Source organism: Musca autumnalis, unplaced genomic scaffold, assembly GCF_047663935.1.
Source record: "Musca autumnalis isolate F117 unplaced genomic scaffold, ASM4766393v1 scaffold_5, whole genome shotgun sequence".
Classification (NCBI taxonomy): Eukaryota; Metazoa; Arthropoda; class Insecta; order Diptera; family Muscidae; genus Musca; species Musca autumnalis.
In genome coordinates this window covers 84,796,859-84,814,960 of record NW_027412088.1, presented here as the reverse complement: position 1 = coordinate 84,814,960, position 18,102 = coordinate 84,796,859, and the positions used below count along the sequence as shown (strand labels likewise).

Below are 18,102 nucleotides of genomic sequence, written 5' to 3'. Positions count from 1 at the left end.
TACGCACGGTAACTCTTGAAGGGTGTAACCGATTTGGTCTATATTTTGCCCATCGTGGAGCGTGTACCAGACTTAGATCAAGTTTTAATATGGACTCAATCGGTCCACTCCGTCGGGTACCTCCCACACAAAATTTTGGAAAAGTTCAGTTTAGGAACATCTCTCGAATCGCTTTGATTTTTGCAGCAACTTGTATTCACTGCCCTCCATACGACGGTATAAGTTTCATCAGGGGCAAGTCCATACTTCCTGAGAAAATAGCCTGAAAGTTGCAAAAAAACCCCTATGACACCGTGTGAGGAGGTTGGAGGGCAAAATAACTCTAGAACAGGTCTGCCGATTCGGTCCAAAGTTTGGCCTTAGTAATATTTTGTCCAAACATAGTTTAAGTTTGAAGATAAGCCATATCGGTCCACTCCTTCAGGTACCTCCCCCAAAAAAGTTCAAAAATGTTCGGAAAAATTGTGCGTACGATAACTCTTGAAGAGAGTGGCCGAATTGATCCATACTTTACACATCCTAATATATCTACCAGATATAGATCAGGTTCAAATATGGACTATATTTGTCCACTCCATCCGGTACCTCCCACTCAAAATTTCGGATACATGTTCACTTTAAGACCTGCTTTCGAATCACTTTGATTTTTGTTGAACCAACTTGCATTGCTGCCTCAATTGCGATGGTAAAAGTTGTTTCAGGGGCAAGTTCATACTTCTTGAGCAAACATCCCTGAAGTTCTAAAAAACCCCTATGGTACCATATGTAGTGGCTGGAGATCCATTCTTTTTAGTATCTCCTCCGCAAAACTTTTGATATTAAATCCTAATCAACATTTTTGTCAGTTCAAACGCCCAAAATTTTTAAAACTCCCTAAATACATGCGTTTTTTGGAAAAAAATTGTTTCAATATACACAGGCTGAGGGGATATCTCTGTCGGCAAAGCCGACTGATACTTTTTTACTTGTTCGTTTAAATTTTTGTTTTTTAATTTTGCGTTTTCAATCACAACTTTTTTGACAGCTTGCAGTACATGAGCTGGGCTGATGCGGGTACCTGTAGCTGTGTTCCTTTACTTACCTGAGGTTACCATTTTTACCATTTGTTACCATTTTTTAAGAGAGTGAGAGTGGAGAGAGAGCGAAAATGGCTTTCTCTTCTACCACAGGCCACCAGCAAAATTTCTACAGGTAAAAAATTGCAGAACAGGGGCTGGATTCTTGTTCTGTGAAAATATGAAATGAAAACTTTTATAAAGGAAATAAATGTCAAATGAAAAAAAAAATATAAAGGAAATGTATTTCATTTCAAATTTTCATACAACCAGAATCCAGCCCCTGATTTTTCGACTTTTGTTTGACGATTATTTCACAATGAAAAAGAAAATGGACGCAAAACAGAAGAAAAGTCGAACGCTGACAAAACTAAATTAGAAACTGTGAAATAAAAGACGAAAATTGATTTTTTATGTTTCTTTTTGACATTGCTGCCAGATCTACCATTTTTCCGTTCCTTTACTTTTCTGGTAAAAATGTTCATGAGAGAGCAATTTTGACACTGTTCTCTTTTACCACCCTTACCATTAAAAAAGTAAAGGAACAAAGCTTGTATGATTGCGTGGGATTTTTTGAACTTCAAAGGACCCTATCTCGGGAATTATGCATTTCCCAAAAAAATTATATGTATATTGTCGTGATCAGGAAGTTGCGATCTATTTGTAAAAAAATTTCATCCCGATCGGAGCTGAGCGGCTCAGCTCAACTTATGCCCGAAATCCACTCAATTCCATTGCACTCGATCTAAGGACGCCTAATTTTATGAAATTATTTCATTGAAATCGCTCTAGTGTGGACCAAGACATAGTAATCATGATAAACTAATGTTAAACTTGACGTACTGCTAAATCCTACACTTTTTTCCCAATTAAAAAAATAAATGTAAATTTTTGGAGGAAGAAATAGTGCCGGTCCAAACTAGAGTGATTTCATTAAAAAAATTTCATGAAATTAGGTGTTCTTAGATCGTATTCCCCACTAGAACAATTTCATGATTTTACTCTATTATGTCCCAGTCCAACACTAGAGTGAGTTCCCTACCACAGCAAATTCAGAAAATTACTTTAGTATGGAACTCGAGCTAAGATCGCATAATTTCATGATTTTTTTTTTCAGTGAAATCACTCTAGTGTAGACCGGGACTATGGAACTCAATCTAGAAACGCATAATTTCATGAAATTTTCTTATGAAATTCACGCTAGTGTGGACCGGGACAAACTAGAGTCATTTCAATGAAATAATTTCATAAAATTAGACGTTCTAATACTTGGTTTACATTTACGAAATCCACTCGATTTCAACTGCCAATTCCATTGATTAAACGTCAAACGAAATCTAATGGATTTCAGATGAGTTTTCATATGACGTATACGCAAAGTCCCGGTCCACACTAGCGTGAATTTCATTAAAAAATTTCATGAAATTAGGTGTTCTTAAATCGAATTCCCCACTACAGCAATTTTATGATTTTACTTCACTATGGAGGTCGATCTGGAGACGCATAATTTCATGAAATTTTTCCAATGAAATCACTCTAGTGTGGACCGGGACAAAGGAACTGACAGTTGAAATCAAGTGGATTTCGTAATGTAAACCAAGCATAAGATCGAGTATCCTACAGCATATTCATACTATTACAATTGAGGAACTCGATCAAAGAACGAAAAATTTGATGAAAATTTCCAATGAAATCACTCAAGTGGTGACCAGGACATATCTTTTTCTCGGAAACAATAGCAGGTATTGAAGGTAGAAGCACAATGAAATACGCCGCTTTTTCACGCTCAGTTTCATGTAAAAGACTAAAGGCCAAGTACTACCTATTTCAAATGAATTAGGCAGCATTTGAAATAGGTAGTACTTGGCCTTTAATCTTTTACATGAAAAAGCGGCGTATTTCATTGTGTTTCTACCTTAACTTCATTGTTAACGTAACGTTTACACGAAGTAAGCTATTTTATTTTTACTCAGTACCAAGGCATATTTATAGAAGGTAGAAGTGACAATCAGCTACATTTTTACCTTTTTTTTGTGAATTTGCAACTTCCAAATTTTCTACGATATAATACTTCTTTTCATCCTAAACGCGTAATAAAAAGGACCCACGACAGTTCTGAATGCTTTATATTAACATTTTGATTCAAATTTGTTTTATTTTAGAGGATTTTAAAAATGTATTTATGTTTTTCATGAGAAAATTTTAAGAACGACCCTGTTATTCAATTGGTCTTTTCCTTTACTTCTGAAAATGGTAAAACCGGCAAAAGTAGTAAATGTTGAAAACTGCTCCCATAAGAATTGTATTGTGTCTGAAGTAAAGGAACGCTTTTCTAGTAAAAAGTGGTAAAACTTGAAGATTCTTGAGCGTAAAGGAACAGAGCTAATATTTTCTTTGACAATTAATTTTCAATAACAACAATGTTGTTTTTGTAAATTTGTTAGTTGTTGTAATTCATGCATATACCTTATATGAATTTGCCTTGCTCAGTACTAAATTTTTGTGAAATTCCAACTTTAGTGGACTATGATCTTTAGGGAACAGCAAGGAACAAAGTTTTAATATCTTTTTATAGCTTTTTTTCCACAAATGAAATTTTTTTAAGTACATCAGTTTTTATATGAGTTATATGAAAACCAAGGAGTTTTTTTTTTTTAATTTTTGAACAATTTTGAATTTTTTGAAAAAACATTTTTTCTTTCCTTTTTTTATTTTTTAATTTTTTGTATTTTTATGGTTTGTTTATTGGTGTTTGACCTTTTTAATTAGATTGGAACACATGAAAAAATATGAAAAAAAAACTCAAAATTTTTCCTCAGCAATTATTGGACCTATTTTGAAACCAGAGATCTGATGTGTTATCTGTCTGACAAAAAAAAAATAATTATTCGAATGTTACAGAATTTTGACCAGGGGCTGTATTCTTGTTCTATGAAAATTTGAAATGAAAAATATAAATTAAAGAATTAATTAAAAATTAATACTAAAAATGATCTTCGCCTAAAAGGCCAAAATTTTCAAATAAAAAAAAAATATTTTCTTTATAATTTTTTTCATTTGATATTTATTTCCATTATAAAAGTTATATGTATATCAAATATATCATAGAACAAGAATTGAGCCCCAGGAAGAAACGATTCTGAACCACTGTGAGCCGTATACATTTTTCAATAATAATCCGAGCATTTATTGTTTACTTAAACTACATATAAATGTATATGAGTTAATGGGATTGGGGATCACATTGTAATAAACGTACGATTGATGGATCACTTTTTGCTCCTTCTATGAATTCCTCTAAGCTCAGTTTTCCATCCTTATTGCGATCCATTTGTCTAAATATTTTATCAGTTCGTTTTTCAGGAGTGCTTTCGTCTTCCGGCATTTTCATTACCGATCCAACCATTTTGTAAATTGCCGTAACTATTTCCAGCATTTCTTGACGAGATATATAGCCGTTTCCGTCCAAATCATACATAGAAAATGCCCATTTCAGTTTTTGTTCCAGCTTTCCTCTAGACGTTACACTCAATGCGCATAGAAATTCTCTGAAATCTATTGTTCCATCGCCGTTGGCATCAAACGTCCGAAACACGTGCTCGGCAAACTTACTCGCATCACCATAAGGAAAGAAATTTCCGTAAATTTTTTTAAATTCTTCAACAGATAAATGACCGCTGGGACAGTCTTTTAGAAAACCTTTGTACCATTCTTGTATTTCAGCATCTGTGAATTCAGTATTTTGTTTTAAATCCTCCAATACTTCGGGCTTTAGTTTGCTGTTTTGTTTTCCCATTTTTTTGCACACATACCGAGTAAAATCAGTTAGGCCTAGTTCACACCAGCCATCAATGTCATATGTGTTGTAATTTTTAATCCTTGCACAGTTGCTGATGTGTGACATGTTTGGGATTTTCCTTACGACATTTAAGGCCATGTTTATAGCCTTTTGCAGGGTTAACCTTCTTGATGACGATTTATTTGACGTATACACAAAGGAATTGGAATTTGAAACCCAGTGGGTTTGTTAAATTCGGTTATATATAAACGTACTACAAAGCCCGTTTACATATGACCGGATTTAATAAACACACTGAGTTCAAATGTCAATCCATTGTGTATGCGTCAAATAAATCCTCATAAATAAACAAGCATAAAAAGATTTAATAATAAAAACATTTAATTAATGTGAAAATTAAACTATTAGTATTAATTTAATTATTATTAATGTTAATTATTTTGTGTTGTTTTTTACTTTATTTATGTATGTTTTGTTTTTATTGGTATGAGGAACACAACAAACGTGAATGGTAAAATAAAGAGGACACGCAAAAATCTTAAATTTCACGTTAACGTGTGTGGACACTAATGCTAAGTTTACATTTACGAAATCTACTCGATTTCAACTGTCAATTCCATAGCTCAAACGTCAAATGAAATCTCATCTGGATTTCATTTGACGTTTAACCTATGGATTTGACAGTTGAAATCGAGTGGATTTCGTAAATGTAAACCAAGCATAAGTCCCGGTCCACACTAGCGTGAAGTTCATTAAAATATTTCATGAAATTAGGTGTTCTTAAATCGAATTCCCCACTACAGCAATTTTATGATTTTACTCTACTATGGAGGTCGATCTAGAGACGCATAATTTCATGCATTTTTTTCAATGAAATCACTCTAGTGTGGACCGGGACTAACGAAACTTGAAAAGAAACTTTAACGAAATAGGTTTCAGGAAGCCTTGCTAGTCTGACCATCGACCAACATAAACCTTTGTCTTTGGACCTTTCTAGCAATTACTTGGTATTTTTGTTTGAACATTTCCAACAGTCTATTCAAAAATGTATGCCATCTCGCCGATCTATAGATCCCTGGTTGATGCAGTTTCAGTTTGCGAAAACAACTATCATCCTCAAGTGAATAACACAAATGCTTCATTTCTTTCATTCTACTCTATCCTTAAATTTTCACACAAAACAAAACGAAGAAGAGAAAGAATTTTTGTTGTATTTTCCCTCACAAATAAAATAAAAATAGAGAAAATTAGTTTGCAATTTTTCCAAAAGCAATTTAAATTCGCGTCAAAAAATGTCGGACGTTTTAAGTGATGAATCAAATGAAGGCGCCATTGTTATAAAATCGCCTACAGAACATCCACGCATTAAGATCAATCGTTGGAGGGTAAGGGAAGGCTTTCCGGTTAGCGCCTCTCAAGTTATATTGTTATATGAGGCTTTATCTGCCGCCACCGACGAGGAGCAGGAGAAAGGTGCACAGACCACAAAAGCTCCAAAATCAGCAGACGCCACAATCCACAAACTAAAGGCTCAAAGGGTTGGTGTTGTAAAGAAGCGATTATACAAGGATGGGGCCATCGTTAAGGCTGAGTATGTTTGTTAGCTTGTTGTCATTTTAAAAATTGTATCTATCGTTTGCTTATGTTTTGTTTTTTTATAGTACTCCATTATTGGAACTCTCGCCATGTATTCACACTACTGTTATTAAAGACATGTGCGCGGACTGTGGGGCAGATTTGCGCCAAAATGAAAATGTAAGTATAATTGTTTTTTTTGTTTCTTTTCTTTTTATGTTGTGACCGTCTTATTATCATCAGTCGCATCTTGCGGTGCTACGTTACCCGACCGACCGCGATTTGCATGACAACGAATGCACGGGAAATGTTAGTAGGGGTGGTAGGAGAAAGTAAGTGGTTAGTTTGTGTATTGGGTAAAACGAGAACACAACAAACAATAATAAGAGGGAAGCGCGCAATGCATATACAAATAAAAATAGTACATTTAAAAAGGGGTTGCCACTTAAAGGATAATTGGTGTGCTTGACAAGTTGGCGGAATATTAGTTACATGTCTTTTATTGTCATGTTTTTGAAATGGTTGGGGATATTTGCATTGAATATTAGGTCTGTACGATAACCCAAAAATTTGGGAAAGTTTTCGTACAGACCTATTTTAGGTAAATAGAGACTTATTCTGTTTTTTATAGAAAATGTCCTTTTAAGTAAAAAAATTTGATTTAAGATCCGCACATATGACTGTTGACCTTTTTACAGATCATGCAAATATAAATATACATACTTCCTGAGATTATACCCTAGACAGACGGCAGCGTTAATTTGCATTAATAACTGTATTTAATTTTGGCCTGACAGACGACAGTTTCTGCATTTACGAAACAGCTGATTGCTGTTTTGTTGTTGTTTGCAATGTATTTTTTGTTTTCCTTGTGTCTCAGAGCATGAATATGCTCTCTCCTCCATATGAATATGGGCTCTCTTCTACGGCATTGCCATATTGAAATACCTAAATGCCTTTTAAATGCAGCTCGATTTTGTGCATTAAGAATGTGGATAATGCACGAATTAATTTGAATTAAGGCAGTTAATGCAAATTAACGCTGCCGTCTGTCTAGGGTATTATAAGCTTTGAAAATAACTGTATATATTTAGTCTGTTCCTTTACTTTTGAAAATGGTAAAACCGGCAAAAGTAGTAAAAGTTGTAAACAGCTACCATATGAATTGTGTGGTATCTGAAGTAAAAGAACGCTTTCGAGTAAAAAGTGGTAAAACTTCAAGATTCTTGAACGTTGAGGAACAGAGCTATTATTTGCATAAATTTTTTGTAAGTTTTATTACATAGTATGTTAAAACATAAGTTTAGTTCAATTTTTAATCGGTCGGTATTGGTATTATCTATCCGAATCCAGTCCAAACATTCAACTTATGCCGATAATATATATACACATTGGTGTAGCACTCCTAAAGTAAACCTGGCCACCAGTGTGAATAGTATTAGTTCGCATGAAATCTCTTCCAGCCATAATTAAGGGTGAATGATGTTGCTAATATGGGTGCCACCGTGGTGCAATGGTATGCACGCCCGCCTTGCACGCAGAAGGTCGGGGGTTCGATTCCCCGGCCAGGCAAAATCAAACATTTTTCAACGGTGGCAAAATACCCCTCAGTAATGTTGGCGACATTTTCTGAGTATTTCAGCCTTGAAAAACTTCTCCATAAGTGGTGTCTTAAGACACGCCGTTCGGACTCGGCGATAATCAGTAGGTCCCATATCATTGAGCTAAATATGAATCGGGGTGCACTCATTGATATGAGAGAAGTCTCCCTTGTCCCGTATGGGATGTTGTGGAATAATGAAAAAAAAAATGAAGATGTTGCTAATATGATTGTAACCGCTGAATCATCCAAAGCGTCGCATCTGGGGGGAATCTTCATGCTAATGCTGAAGCAGCTGCATCAGCTGCCGGGAGTCAAGAGCGTTAAACAAAATGTACTCAAAGCCCTTAACCTAGCTACATTAATAGTTATCGAATTTTGAAAAACCCGCTTCATTGAAGTATGAATGGTTGCGAAGATGAGTGCCACATTCTGCATGAAGAGAAACAGAGCTTCCAATGCCCTAGTGGTCAGCACTATGGACCAGATTAATGGGTGTCCCAGACATAAATGCGATTACGTTAACAGCATTAAAAATGTGCTCAGCGGATAAAGTTTTGAATGATTAGCTAACTCGAATCAAATCAGTCAAATTACAATCAACTACCGTCATTTTTCGGTTGTGTTTAGGTTAGAATTGGTGTGGAATCCATGACATATAAATTCATATTAAATTCTTTACTAATCTCATTCTTATATCTTTTAGGGTAATGTATCAGAAGCATCTGTTCCCATGGTTCATTCAATACCCGATTTAAAAGTAACACAAAAACTTGCTCAAAAATTGGGACATGATGATACAAGACGTTTGCTGCAGGATCGCAAACTTGTTTTGTTGGTTGATTTGGATCAGACGGTTATACACACAACCAACGATAATGTACCTAATAACATAAAAGGTATATATCATTTTCAATTGTATGGACCCCAATCACCATGGTATCATACACGTCTACGCCCGGGTACACCAGAATTCTTAGAGAGAATGTCAAAGTACTATGAACTGCATATTTGTACATTTGGTGCACGTAATTATGCCCATATGATTGCCCAACTCTTGGATCCAGATGGCAAATTCTTTTCCCATCGCATATTATCTAGGGATGAGTGTTTTAATGCCACTAGTAAAACTGATAATTTGAAGTAAGTAATGCTAGTTTGAAATGATACATTTAACCAAATAAATACTCATTATTTCTATAGGGCCCTCTTTCCCAATGGCGATTCAATGGTTTGTATTATTGATGATCGTGAAGATGTTTGGAATATGGCTTCGAATTTGATTCAAGTTAAGCCCTATCACTTTTTCCAACATACCGGCGATATCAATGCTCCACCAGGTTTATCAAAACATGAGCTGGATGGTGAAGGTGTTGATTTTAAAGGTAAACATAAAATACCTTCATAATAACGAAAATAGAAACAAAAACATATTTTTCAGATATTGAAAACCTTAGTACAGAGGATAAAGAGAAACCAACAGCATCTGGTGGTCCAGCTGAAACTGCAAACACAAAAGATAAAGAGAAACCTGCGAGTGAGGAAACCACGTCTTCTGAAAAGAAATCAACCTCCACTGAAAAGGAAAAAGATGAGGTGGCATTAAGTGACAAAAATCAGACCGAACAAGGAGAGAAAGTGGTAGCCACAAACGATAAAGATCAGCCAGAAAAATCCGCAGCGCACGATAAAGATCAGCCAGAAAAACCCGCAGCGCCCACAAATGAATTGGAAGGAAAGAAAGAAGTGACCGAAACTGATGGCAATGCAGATATGCCTGACATTCAGGTTACAGAAGAAGATAAATCAAATGAAGATGTGAAACCCGAGAGCCCGACAACAGAAAGTACCATTGAAACAGAAGCAATAGGCAAAGAAGAGATTGAAAAAACAGAAACCGTAGAAAAAGTCGAAAAGGAAGAGGTTATTGCCACAGAAGCTTCAAAAGACAAAGAACTTTCGACTGAAGAAAAATCTCCCAAACTTAAAGCGCCACAAGATCCTGCACAACAAATAGAAATCGAAGATCCCGATGATTATCTGTTGCATTTGGAGGTTATATTGAAACAAATACATGCACGCTTCTACAGCATTTATGATGAGACAAAAGAAATACCCGATTTAAAGATAATTGTGCCGAAAATACGATCTGAGGTGCTAAGAAATTGTAATTTGGTATTTTCTGGCCTAGTACCGACAAATATGAAGCTGCAACAATCCCGGGCCTATTTTATTGCTAAAAGCTTGGGTGCGGAGGTGTCACAAAATATTAATGCAGGTTGGTAAAAAAGTTTCTTTTGTTTTTTCAATATTTTTTTAATAAAATGTAATTTTTCAATTTAATTTAGAAACCACCCACTTGGTTGCCGTTACTGCTGGCACATTCAAAGTAAATGCCGCCAAAAAGAATCCCCGCATTAAAATAGTCAATGTGAATTGGTTGTGGTCATGTGCCGAACGATGGGAGCACGTTGAGGAAAAACTTTTCCCCCTTGACCGTAAAGTACGCAGCAAACAGAGGCAACCGCCTGCCCATTGCCATAGTCCGGAACATGTGGTTAATTATAGTGACAAATCAGAAATATCTTCCTCAAGTTCAGCCCAACAAAATGCCTCTGAACCGGAAAAATTTATTGACACCATTAATCCCCTGCTGTCATTTTCCAATGCCGATTTGGCTGATATGAATCAAGAATTTGATCAATTTTTCGATTCCGATTCATCATCAGAAGATGAGCATGTTAATATTGGTAAATTAGTTATAAAATTTGTTAAATTATACCCTTTAAAACAATTGGTTTCTTTGTTTTTCAGAAAATCCTCCCGTTGACAAGACCCTGAAAAAACGTAAACGTGAAGAAAACGAAGAGGAAAGGACACGAAAATTCTTTACACGACCCGCCGAGGGTGTATTACCAGCAAAATGTGCTCGTGTTGAAGATGTGGATGATAAGACTTCCAGCGAAGATGAGGATGATGAGGAAGAGGAGGAAATGCCCAGTGAGAAATTCAGACGAGGTAAGTGTTTGGAACCAGTGGTGATTATAAGAAAGAATAGGAGTTTCTATTGTAAGTCAGATTCAGAGATTCAGTAGCATCAAGTTTTTTCCATAGTCCGAAAAAAGTGAATTTTATAAATCGGGTTTGGGCGGTCCATGAAACCAGGTTTCAAAACGTACCATCACACTAGAAGTGGAGGTTGATGATAAGTTTTTTTTATTGAATTATTCTCAGTTGAAAATTGTAAAGATGCTTTGTGTACTGTATATCCTCAATATCCGCTGCAAAGCGGTTTTTAAACGACTCTCTGAAATTAGGTTTTTTGGCTATTGAGCAGCAGCTAAATAACTACAACGGATTAAGTTATGGACGCCCTTAGCAACTAGGAATATATCGGTTGAAAACTCATCTAGTAATGTTCATACTTATTTTCGAACTTTGAGGACCCATAAAACTGGGAAGTGTAGAGTCACCTTCGTCAAACTATACATAAAACGATTGAAGAACTAAACCAATTTTGTGTACACATATTGAAATATTTTCTCAATTACACACCAAATGTAATTTCCTTCTTATATTTTACCAGGCGGAGATTTACCCTCGGATTTGGATATTGGCAATTCAGATTCGAATGATGGCAGCGATGATAACAATCCCGATGAAGAAGATGATGGCGATTGGAATATGATGGGTGCCGCTCTAGAACGTGAATTCTTAGGTCTTGAAGATTAATTGCTTGCTTGATTTGATTATCTATACGCTATATAAGTTAATTATTATTTTTTATATATAATAAGTTACTATAATTTAAGCTAATATGTATAACAATTTTAAATTTATACACTGATGAGAAAATTGTATAAAACAAATAATGTTGTATGTATGTTTAAAGTTATCTTTTTAAAACTGATAGTTTTTATGTTTACCACTAATTGATGTTGATTGAGATGAGAATGACTTGAGGATATTTTTCAGTTTACAATTTATTTGCTAAAAAATTATTAAATAATAATAAATTATAGTAGAGATGTTAATTATATGTTGTATTTTTTTACTTTTGTTTTTGAAAACAAAACAAAAATTACGTGGAAGTCCAAGAAGTTATGTTTTTTCAGTTCCTTGACGCATTTGTTTGAAGCGACTTATTCTACGTTTAGGTGTATGGGCATCAACATATTTGACATCAGGCAAAGGTTCAGGTTCGGTTATTGGTTTCTCGACAACATCATTCATTACCTAGAGATTATAAAACAAGGTAATTATAATTAAGATTTGCTATATTTTTTTAAAACTATCGTATGTTTCTATTAGCATTACCTTATAATAGGCACTTAAGTACTCTTCTTCCTCCTTTGGAGTTCTTTTCTTTTTTGGTTTCTTTTTCTTCTCTGTCTCCTCCGTCTCGGGAACATGGCCCTGATTCTCTTTGTCTACAGCAGATTTATTTCTCAATATAGATTTTGGATTTGAAAACTGAAAATTGACAAATGGGTGGGTATACATGGTTTTTTGTTAATCAATTATTCTGAACGAAAATTCCCCGTGAGTTTTGTCTTTCCACCCTTTGAACTTAAAGGAGAGAATGAGAAAACTCACGGGGGGATTTACGTTCAGAATAACCCTCAACGTGATGTAAGTAATAAATCAAGATTGTATTCAAACTTACCTCTGCCTTGGGATCCTTATAGGCTTGCTGCCGATCAGATTCTTTTAGAACAGGTATTTTAACTTTATCCTCCCCTTCGTAGCTGTTGATAAACAAAGTCGTAGGTTGTTCGTCCTCTTTTTCAGAATTCATTGATTTTAAATACAAGTCATAAAAATCAGCAGGACTGCCGGGTACTTCACAATTTCGATTATCTGCCGTATCATTTTGTTGGCTATCCTGCGTAGGGGAATGTTTAAAGTGAATGTGTAAAGTATTGATTTTACCCATAGAAGTTTCCAATATTTTATTAACCAAATCAAAATCTTGTTTACTTTGAGTTTCCGAAGCATATTGGAAATTTTGTTCTACTCTAGCTTTAATCAAATCTTTTTTATCCTGTGACGGAGGAACAGGTGTAATTTCCTTTTCTTGAGTGTTAGGCATATCATCGTCATCCAGCTTTATGACATCTCTTTTTTTCGGTATCATTTGTGTAACAGCTTCATTTTTACAAAATTCCAATGTTTGGTCTTCAGTGGCAAAAGAGATTCGACGTTTTTGTGTGCCTTTACCTTCTTTATTATTCTGATTATCCTGCTCTTCTTCTTTATTTGTATCCTTTTCAGACTCTTCTTCCTGTTTTTCGGCCATTTCCAACTCTTCATTTCCCGCTGCAGTTTCAGCAAAATCCAGTAATTCTTCCATGTGATCTAACACAGTTAATAGTCTAACCTTTTCATTCATATCTTCCTCACTACGTACTGACAAAGACCTAATTTTTTGTCGTATAATTTCAATTTGATATTCATAGAAACCAATTTGATCTTCATTGTTGAGAAACTTTGCTTGCTCTTTAATAATTCGCACCTCTTCAGGCAAAGGTTCATCATCTTCATCGTTACTTTCATCTGTACTTATTTCAGGATTGGTCATTACATTGTTATTAGTCGCCATAGCCGTATTGCCTTGTAGTGAGGTCTTCTTTACAATATTTGTTTGTAGTGAGGTTCCGACATTTTCATTGTTTTTCTTATCTTTCTTTTCTTCCTTGCTTTTTTCCGGCTCCTCTTTCCTTGCCACATTATGAGCAACGCGTTTCTTTTCAGGTGGCAAATACATTTCTCCAGACATAAGCTTCCTTATTGTTTCATCATTGACTTCATCTACTTCCAAGCTTTCTAGTTCTTGTTCTAATTCTTCCATAATTTCAGCTTCTTCCAACATCTTAAAGATTTCCTCATCAGTTTTTTCTTTAGCATCCTTTTCTGGGATGTTTTGTTTTTGCTTTTCCTCTGCCAACTCTTTTTCACGTTCCAGTTTTTCTTGCTGTTTAGCTTCCCTTACTCGTATCTTGTGTTGTTCTTTCCAGAGTTTTTCTTTTTCTTCATCAAAGTCTTCAATGATTTCACGTTCCTCACCACTTGGCACCACACCTTCGGCATAAGGTTTTTCCAATTTGTTTCTAAAACGGCCAATATTTATATATTTGTAGATTTAATTTATACATGAATGCTTCACTACTTACTGCCACATCTCCAATTCTGTTTCCAATTTCTTTAGGTGTTCATTGGCGGTTTTAATACGTAGGTCACAAATTTGTGCAGCCGTATGAGCTGAACATTTTGAAAAGTATCCTTGGTAATGGCCAACTAACACTTCATTGGTATGAATCAATCGGCCCGGCATTAATGCTTTCTTCCCCACTGGTACCATCACCTCAACTGTGTAACTTTTCTGAAACATACCCAAATTTTCTTTGGCCGTTTCATTTTCTTTGAGATATGTCTTCCAACGATCCGTCTCCTCGGCATTCTTTTGCATTGCCTTTGGGGGAAATATTACTTTATTCTAAAAGCTCAGATAATTAGATTTTCTATAACATACCTCTATCAAGGCATCTTCACGTTTGTTCATATTTAATTAAATTATTAAACTTTTCTTTTAACTTTATATGAAAGCACGTTAAATGAACGAGTCACAGCTCGTTCCAAACAATTCAAAAAAGAACGTAATAAAACAAACGATAAAAATTAGCACATAATGAAATAAGGTTAACAGCTGATAATAGTGTGTTCTTCTTCTTGCGAAACGAGAAATTCACTTATTAGTGATAACGCATGGAACTATTGCCACGTTCCAGATCCACTGGATTTCAATGGATTTCAATTTTCATAATTAATTTTTCATAGTTTTCACTATTATTTTCGATATTAGGCCAAAACCTATAATAAAACCCATATATTTTAATTTGAAGTTTTAGGTTTGGCCTCAAAAAGGAAAAATTGTCATCGTAGTAAAAATTTGTCGATTCCTTCAGGTTCTGCAACAGACAGAGAATGTCAATTCCATTGCGAATATGTTAACTAAAGTCACAGTTTCTTTTTAAAAGGCCAAATTACGTCTAAAGCCACAAAAATTTCTGATAAAAGAATAAAGAACAATTCGACCTATGTTTCTCTTAAGGCCGCTGCACATACGGCGCGTTGAGCATTGCGTTACAACAACAACATGAAAACTTCAGGAACAAACTTGGCATCACTTACACATTTTTCATGTGGTTGTTGTTTTCAACGCCCAACGCGCCACACAATGGACCGTGTGTATTTGGCCCATTAATCTGTTATTCTTTTATCAGAAATGACGCCCAACTTCACTGAAATGTTGGATGAATTTACGGCTTATACCCAAGACAGACGGCAGCGTTAATTTGCATTAACTGCCTTAATTCAAATTAATTCGTGCATTATCCACATTCTTAATGCACAAAATCGAGGTATTTCAATATGGCAATGCCGTAGAAGAGAGCCCATATTCATATGGAGGAGAGAGCATATTCATGCTCTGAGACAAAAGGAAAACAAAAAATACATTGCAAACAACAACAAAACAGCAATCAGCTGTTTCGTAAATGCAGAAACTGTCGTCTGTCAGGCCAAAATTAAATACAGTTATTAATGCAAATTAACGCTGCCGTCTGTCTAGGGTATTAACAGGTTTAAAAAAACATGCGTCATTTAATTTGTCATTTTCATAGAATATCTGTTAAATAAATTATAGCTCTGTTCCTTTACGTGCAAGAATCTTCAAGTTTTGTCACTTTTTACTCGAAAAGCGTTATTTTACTTCTGATTCATATGTGAGCAGTATACAACTTTTACTACTTTTACCGGTTTTACCATTTTCAAAAGTAAAGGACAGACAGTAACAGACCATACATATTTGCTTACTAGGCGTTTACACACAGACAGTATTGGCAAGACAATAGCAAAGTTACAAACCATTTTCACCAGTACATTCATACTTTTCTCTATACATATTTAAAAATTTGTAAATGTATTTGTGAAAAAGGTTTGTATTTTTGCTATTGTCTTGCCAAAACTGGCATTTGTAAACGCAGGGTTAAATACTTGTTTTAAGAGAAAGTGTAAACCTTACCTAAGGTCTTTGCAACTATTTTGCGTTACGTGATCCACTAATCGTTGTCGTAATTTGTGACAGAGGCATAATTTGACACATACAAACACTGCATTTTTATTTGTTATCTGCAAACATCAACACAACTAGGAATTTTCTTGTCGAAAAATGTCCGGTCAATATCCTGGTGGCTATAATAATCCCCTGGGACATCGGGGTCAATTCAATCCCCAACAACAACAGCAGCAGCAACAAATGATGAATCAAATGCAAATGTATGGACAGGGCGCCGGCGGCGGAATGCCACAACAAAATCCAATGCAAGGCATGTCTGGTGGTGGTATGAATCCGGGTATGCAGTCACCTTCACATGTGCAGCAGCAATTAATGCAACAACAGCAAATGCAGCAGCAACAGCAAATGGGTGGTGTAGGTGGGCCACAAATGGGGATGGGACTGAGTCATGTTGGCATGGGAGGTGGTGGAGTTCCTCAAGGTTCTCTAGGGGGTGGAATGATGCAACAACAACCTCAACTATCTCCAGCCATGCAGCAATCTAATGTTGGTATGCAGCAGCAATCTTCGCATATGCAAAATGTTCCAAATGTTGCAGCTATGGCAATGATGGCTCAGCAGCAGCAGCATCAACAACAACAGCAGCAACAACAGGTTCCACAACAGCAGCAAGCACCTCAAATGATGCAACAAAACACTGGACAACAACAACAACAGCAACAACAACCGCAACAACCTCAAGCGTCAAATAACATGCTTTCCATATCCCAACAACCGCAGAAGGAAATAAATATAGTAACCATATCACGGTTTGGCCAAGAAACCGTACAGGATATTACTTCCAGATTTCAAGAAATATTCACTGCTCTGAAAGTCATACAGCCAACTACCAGTCGTGATAATGGTACTGTCAAAAAAGTCCAGGAACACTTTCGTACCATACGATTGTTGTTTAAACGTATGCGCTTAATCTATGAACGTTGCAATGACGGTTATCCACAAGGTACGTTTAAGAAACACAGTTGTATTGAACCAACAACATTATAGTTCTGTTGGTTTGATTTTGAGAAATAGTCCTTAATTATAAAAATTTCAATTTTAGGTATGGAATACACTCATGTTGAAAGTTTAATACCCTATAAAGATGAAACTGAACATCGCAATGTAGAGGCTACACAATGCGAAGAATATCGCAAAGCTCTACAAGAAAATCAGGAGCTCATTGACACTGTCAAATTGAAAAATCGCCAACTAAGAGAAATCATCGACAGAACGCGTATTATAGTATGGGAAATTAATACAATGCTTTCAATGAGAAGATCATAAGTAATAATATTTTTAAAATTTAAATTAGATTTAATGGAAATGGAATTTTAAGTGTGTTGTACCCAATAAATTATTATTGAACTCTATTAATTATAATGGAGCATATCTTTCCCCTTACCGACAGTTCTCAGAGAAATATGGAAAAATACCACATATTTGGGGTTATTCTGAACGAAAATTCCCCTTGAATTTTTTCACATTCTCCCTTATGTTGAAACGGCGGAAACACAAAAACTCACGGGGAATTTTCGTTCAGAATAACCCCATTTGTGAGCTTCCTACCGATTCGAACAATGTATAACTATTGTTGCGGAAATAAATAATTCCTGACATATGGACCCGGAAGGTTTCACAGATGCCCTAACTTATTCTTTAGCAACAACTCGAAAAATGTGAACAATTTACCATAAATATTTGTGCAAATGTATACAGTCGAACTTTTTTATAACGAATATTCTTCCTATAACGAATTTATTATTAGATGTGTTCATTTACCATTACCATTTTTAACCTGCAAAACGTTCCTTAACACCAAAAAGAAGGTAAAACTGGAAGCGCTTTTTAAGAGAGAGAGAGACATAACAAAAACGGCTTTCTCTTCTACCACATGCTAACAGATACATTTCTTCGGGTAAAAATGGGTAGAACCAAGGCCTATACAAGATCGGCC

At 35.4% G+C, this 18,102-nt stretch overlaps 4 protein-coding genes across 4 annotated transcripts; 2 read left to right on the top strand and 2 right to left on the bottom strand.

Annotated features, from left to right (window-relative positions):
- Positions 1 to 4,214: 4,214 nt before the first annotated feature.
- LOC141405791 (neurocalcin homolog) lies at positions 4,215 to 5,064 on the bottom strand. The gene has a single exon (XM_073990496.1). The coding sequence runs from the start codon at positions 4,990 to 4,992 to the stop codon at positions 4,279 to 4,281; it is 714 nt and encodes a 237-aa protein (XP_073846597.1). The 5' UTR covers positions 4,993 to 5,064; the 3' UTR covers positions 4,215 to 4,278.
- An 861-nt stretch (positions 5,065 to 5,925) lies between these two features.
- On the top strand, positions 5,926 to 12,063 carry Fcp1 (RNA polymerase II subunit A C-terminal domain phosphatase Fcp1). The gene is made up of 8 exons (XM_073989693.1): positions 5,926 to 6,445; positions 6,516 to 6,609; positions 8,736 to 9,172; positions 9,233 to 9,414; positions 9,471 to 10,307; positions 10,378 to 10,779; positions 10,844 to 11,047; positions 11,616 to 12,063. Exons 1-8 carry the CDS (start codon positions 6,147 to 6,149, stop codon positions 11,759 to 11,761), a joined length of 2,601 nt encoding a protein of 866 aa, XP_073845794.1. The 5' UTR covers positions 5,926 to 6,146; the 3' UTR covers positions 11,762 to 12,063.
- uri (unconventional prefoldin RPB5 interactor) lies at positions 11,997 to 14,702 on the bottom strand. The gene is made up of 5 exons (XM_073989694.1): positions 14,562 to 14,702; positions 14,203 to 14,501; positions 12,696 to 14,139; positions 12,347 to 12,502; positions 11,997 to 12,265 (listed from the first exon to the last, which is right to left on the bottom strand). The coding sequence occupies exons 1-5, from the start codon at positions 14,589 to 14,591 to the stop codon at positions 12,131 to 12,133; spliced, it is 2,064 nt and encodes a 687-aa protein (XP_073845795.1). The 5' UTR covers positions 14,592 to 14,702; the 3' UTR covers positions 11,997 to 12,130.
- Positions 14,703 to 16,154: 1,452 nt separating this feature from the next.
- On the top strand, positions 16,155 to 17,522 carry LOC141404836 (uncharacterized). The gene is made up of 2 exons (XM_073988575.1): positions 16,155 to 17,109; positions 17,209 to 17,522. Exons 1-2 carry the CDS (start codon positions 16,260 to 16,262, stop codon positions 17,430 to 17,432), a joined length of 1,074 nt encoding a protein of 357 aa, XP_073844676.1. The 5' UTR covers positions 16,155 to 16,259; the 3' UTR covers positions 17,433 to 17,522.
- Positions 17,523 to 18,102: the final 580 nt, after the last annotated feature.

Coding starts and splice junctions, on each gene's coding strand:
- LOC141405791 (XM_073990496.1), bottom strand. CDS start 4,992: ATGGCCTTAAATGTCGTAAGGAAAATCCCAAACATGTCACACATCAGC.
- Fcp1 (XM_073989693.1), top strand. CDS start 6,147: ATGTCGGACGTTTTAAGTGATGAATCAAATGAAGGCGCCATTGTTATA. Junction 6,446..6,515: donor GGGGCCATCGTTAAGGCTGA/GTATGTTTGTTA, acceptor GTTTTTTTATAG/TACTCCATTATTGGAACTCT. Junction 6,610..8,735: donor ATTTGCGCCAAAATGAAAAT/GTAAGTATAATT, acceptor TATATCTTTTAG/GGTAATGTATCAGAAGCATC.
- uri (XM_073989694.1), bottom strand. CDS start 14,591: ATGAACAAACGTGAAGATGCCTTGATAGAG. Junction 14,140..14,202: donor ACAGAATTGGAGATGTGGCA/GTAAGTAGTGAA, acceptor TGGCCGTTTTAG/AAACAAATTGGAAAAACCTT. Junction 12,266..12,346: donor ACTTAAGTGCCTATTATAAG/GTAATGCTAATA, acceptor TATAATCTCTAG/GTAATGAATGATGTTGTCGA.
- LOC141404836 (XM_073988575.1), top strand. CDS start 16,260: ATGTCCGGTCAATATCCTGGTGGCTATAATAATCCCCTGGGACATCGG. Junction 17,110..17,208: donor CAATGACGGTTATCCACAAG/GTACGTTTAAGA, acceptor TTTCAATTTTAG/GTATGGAATACACTCATGTT.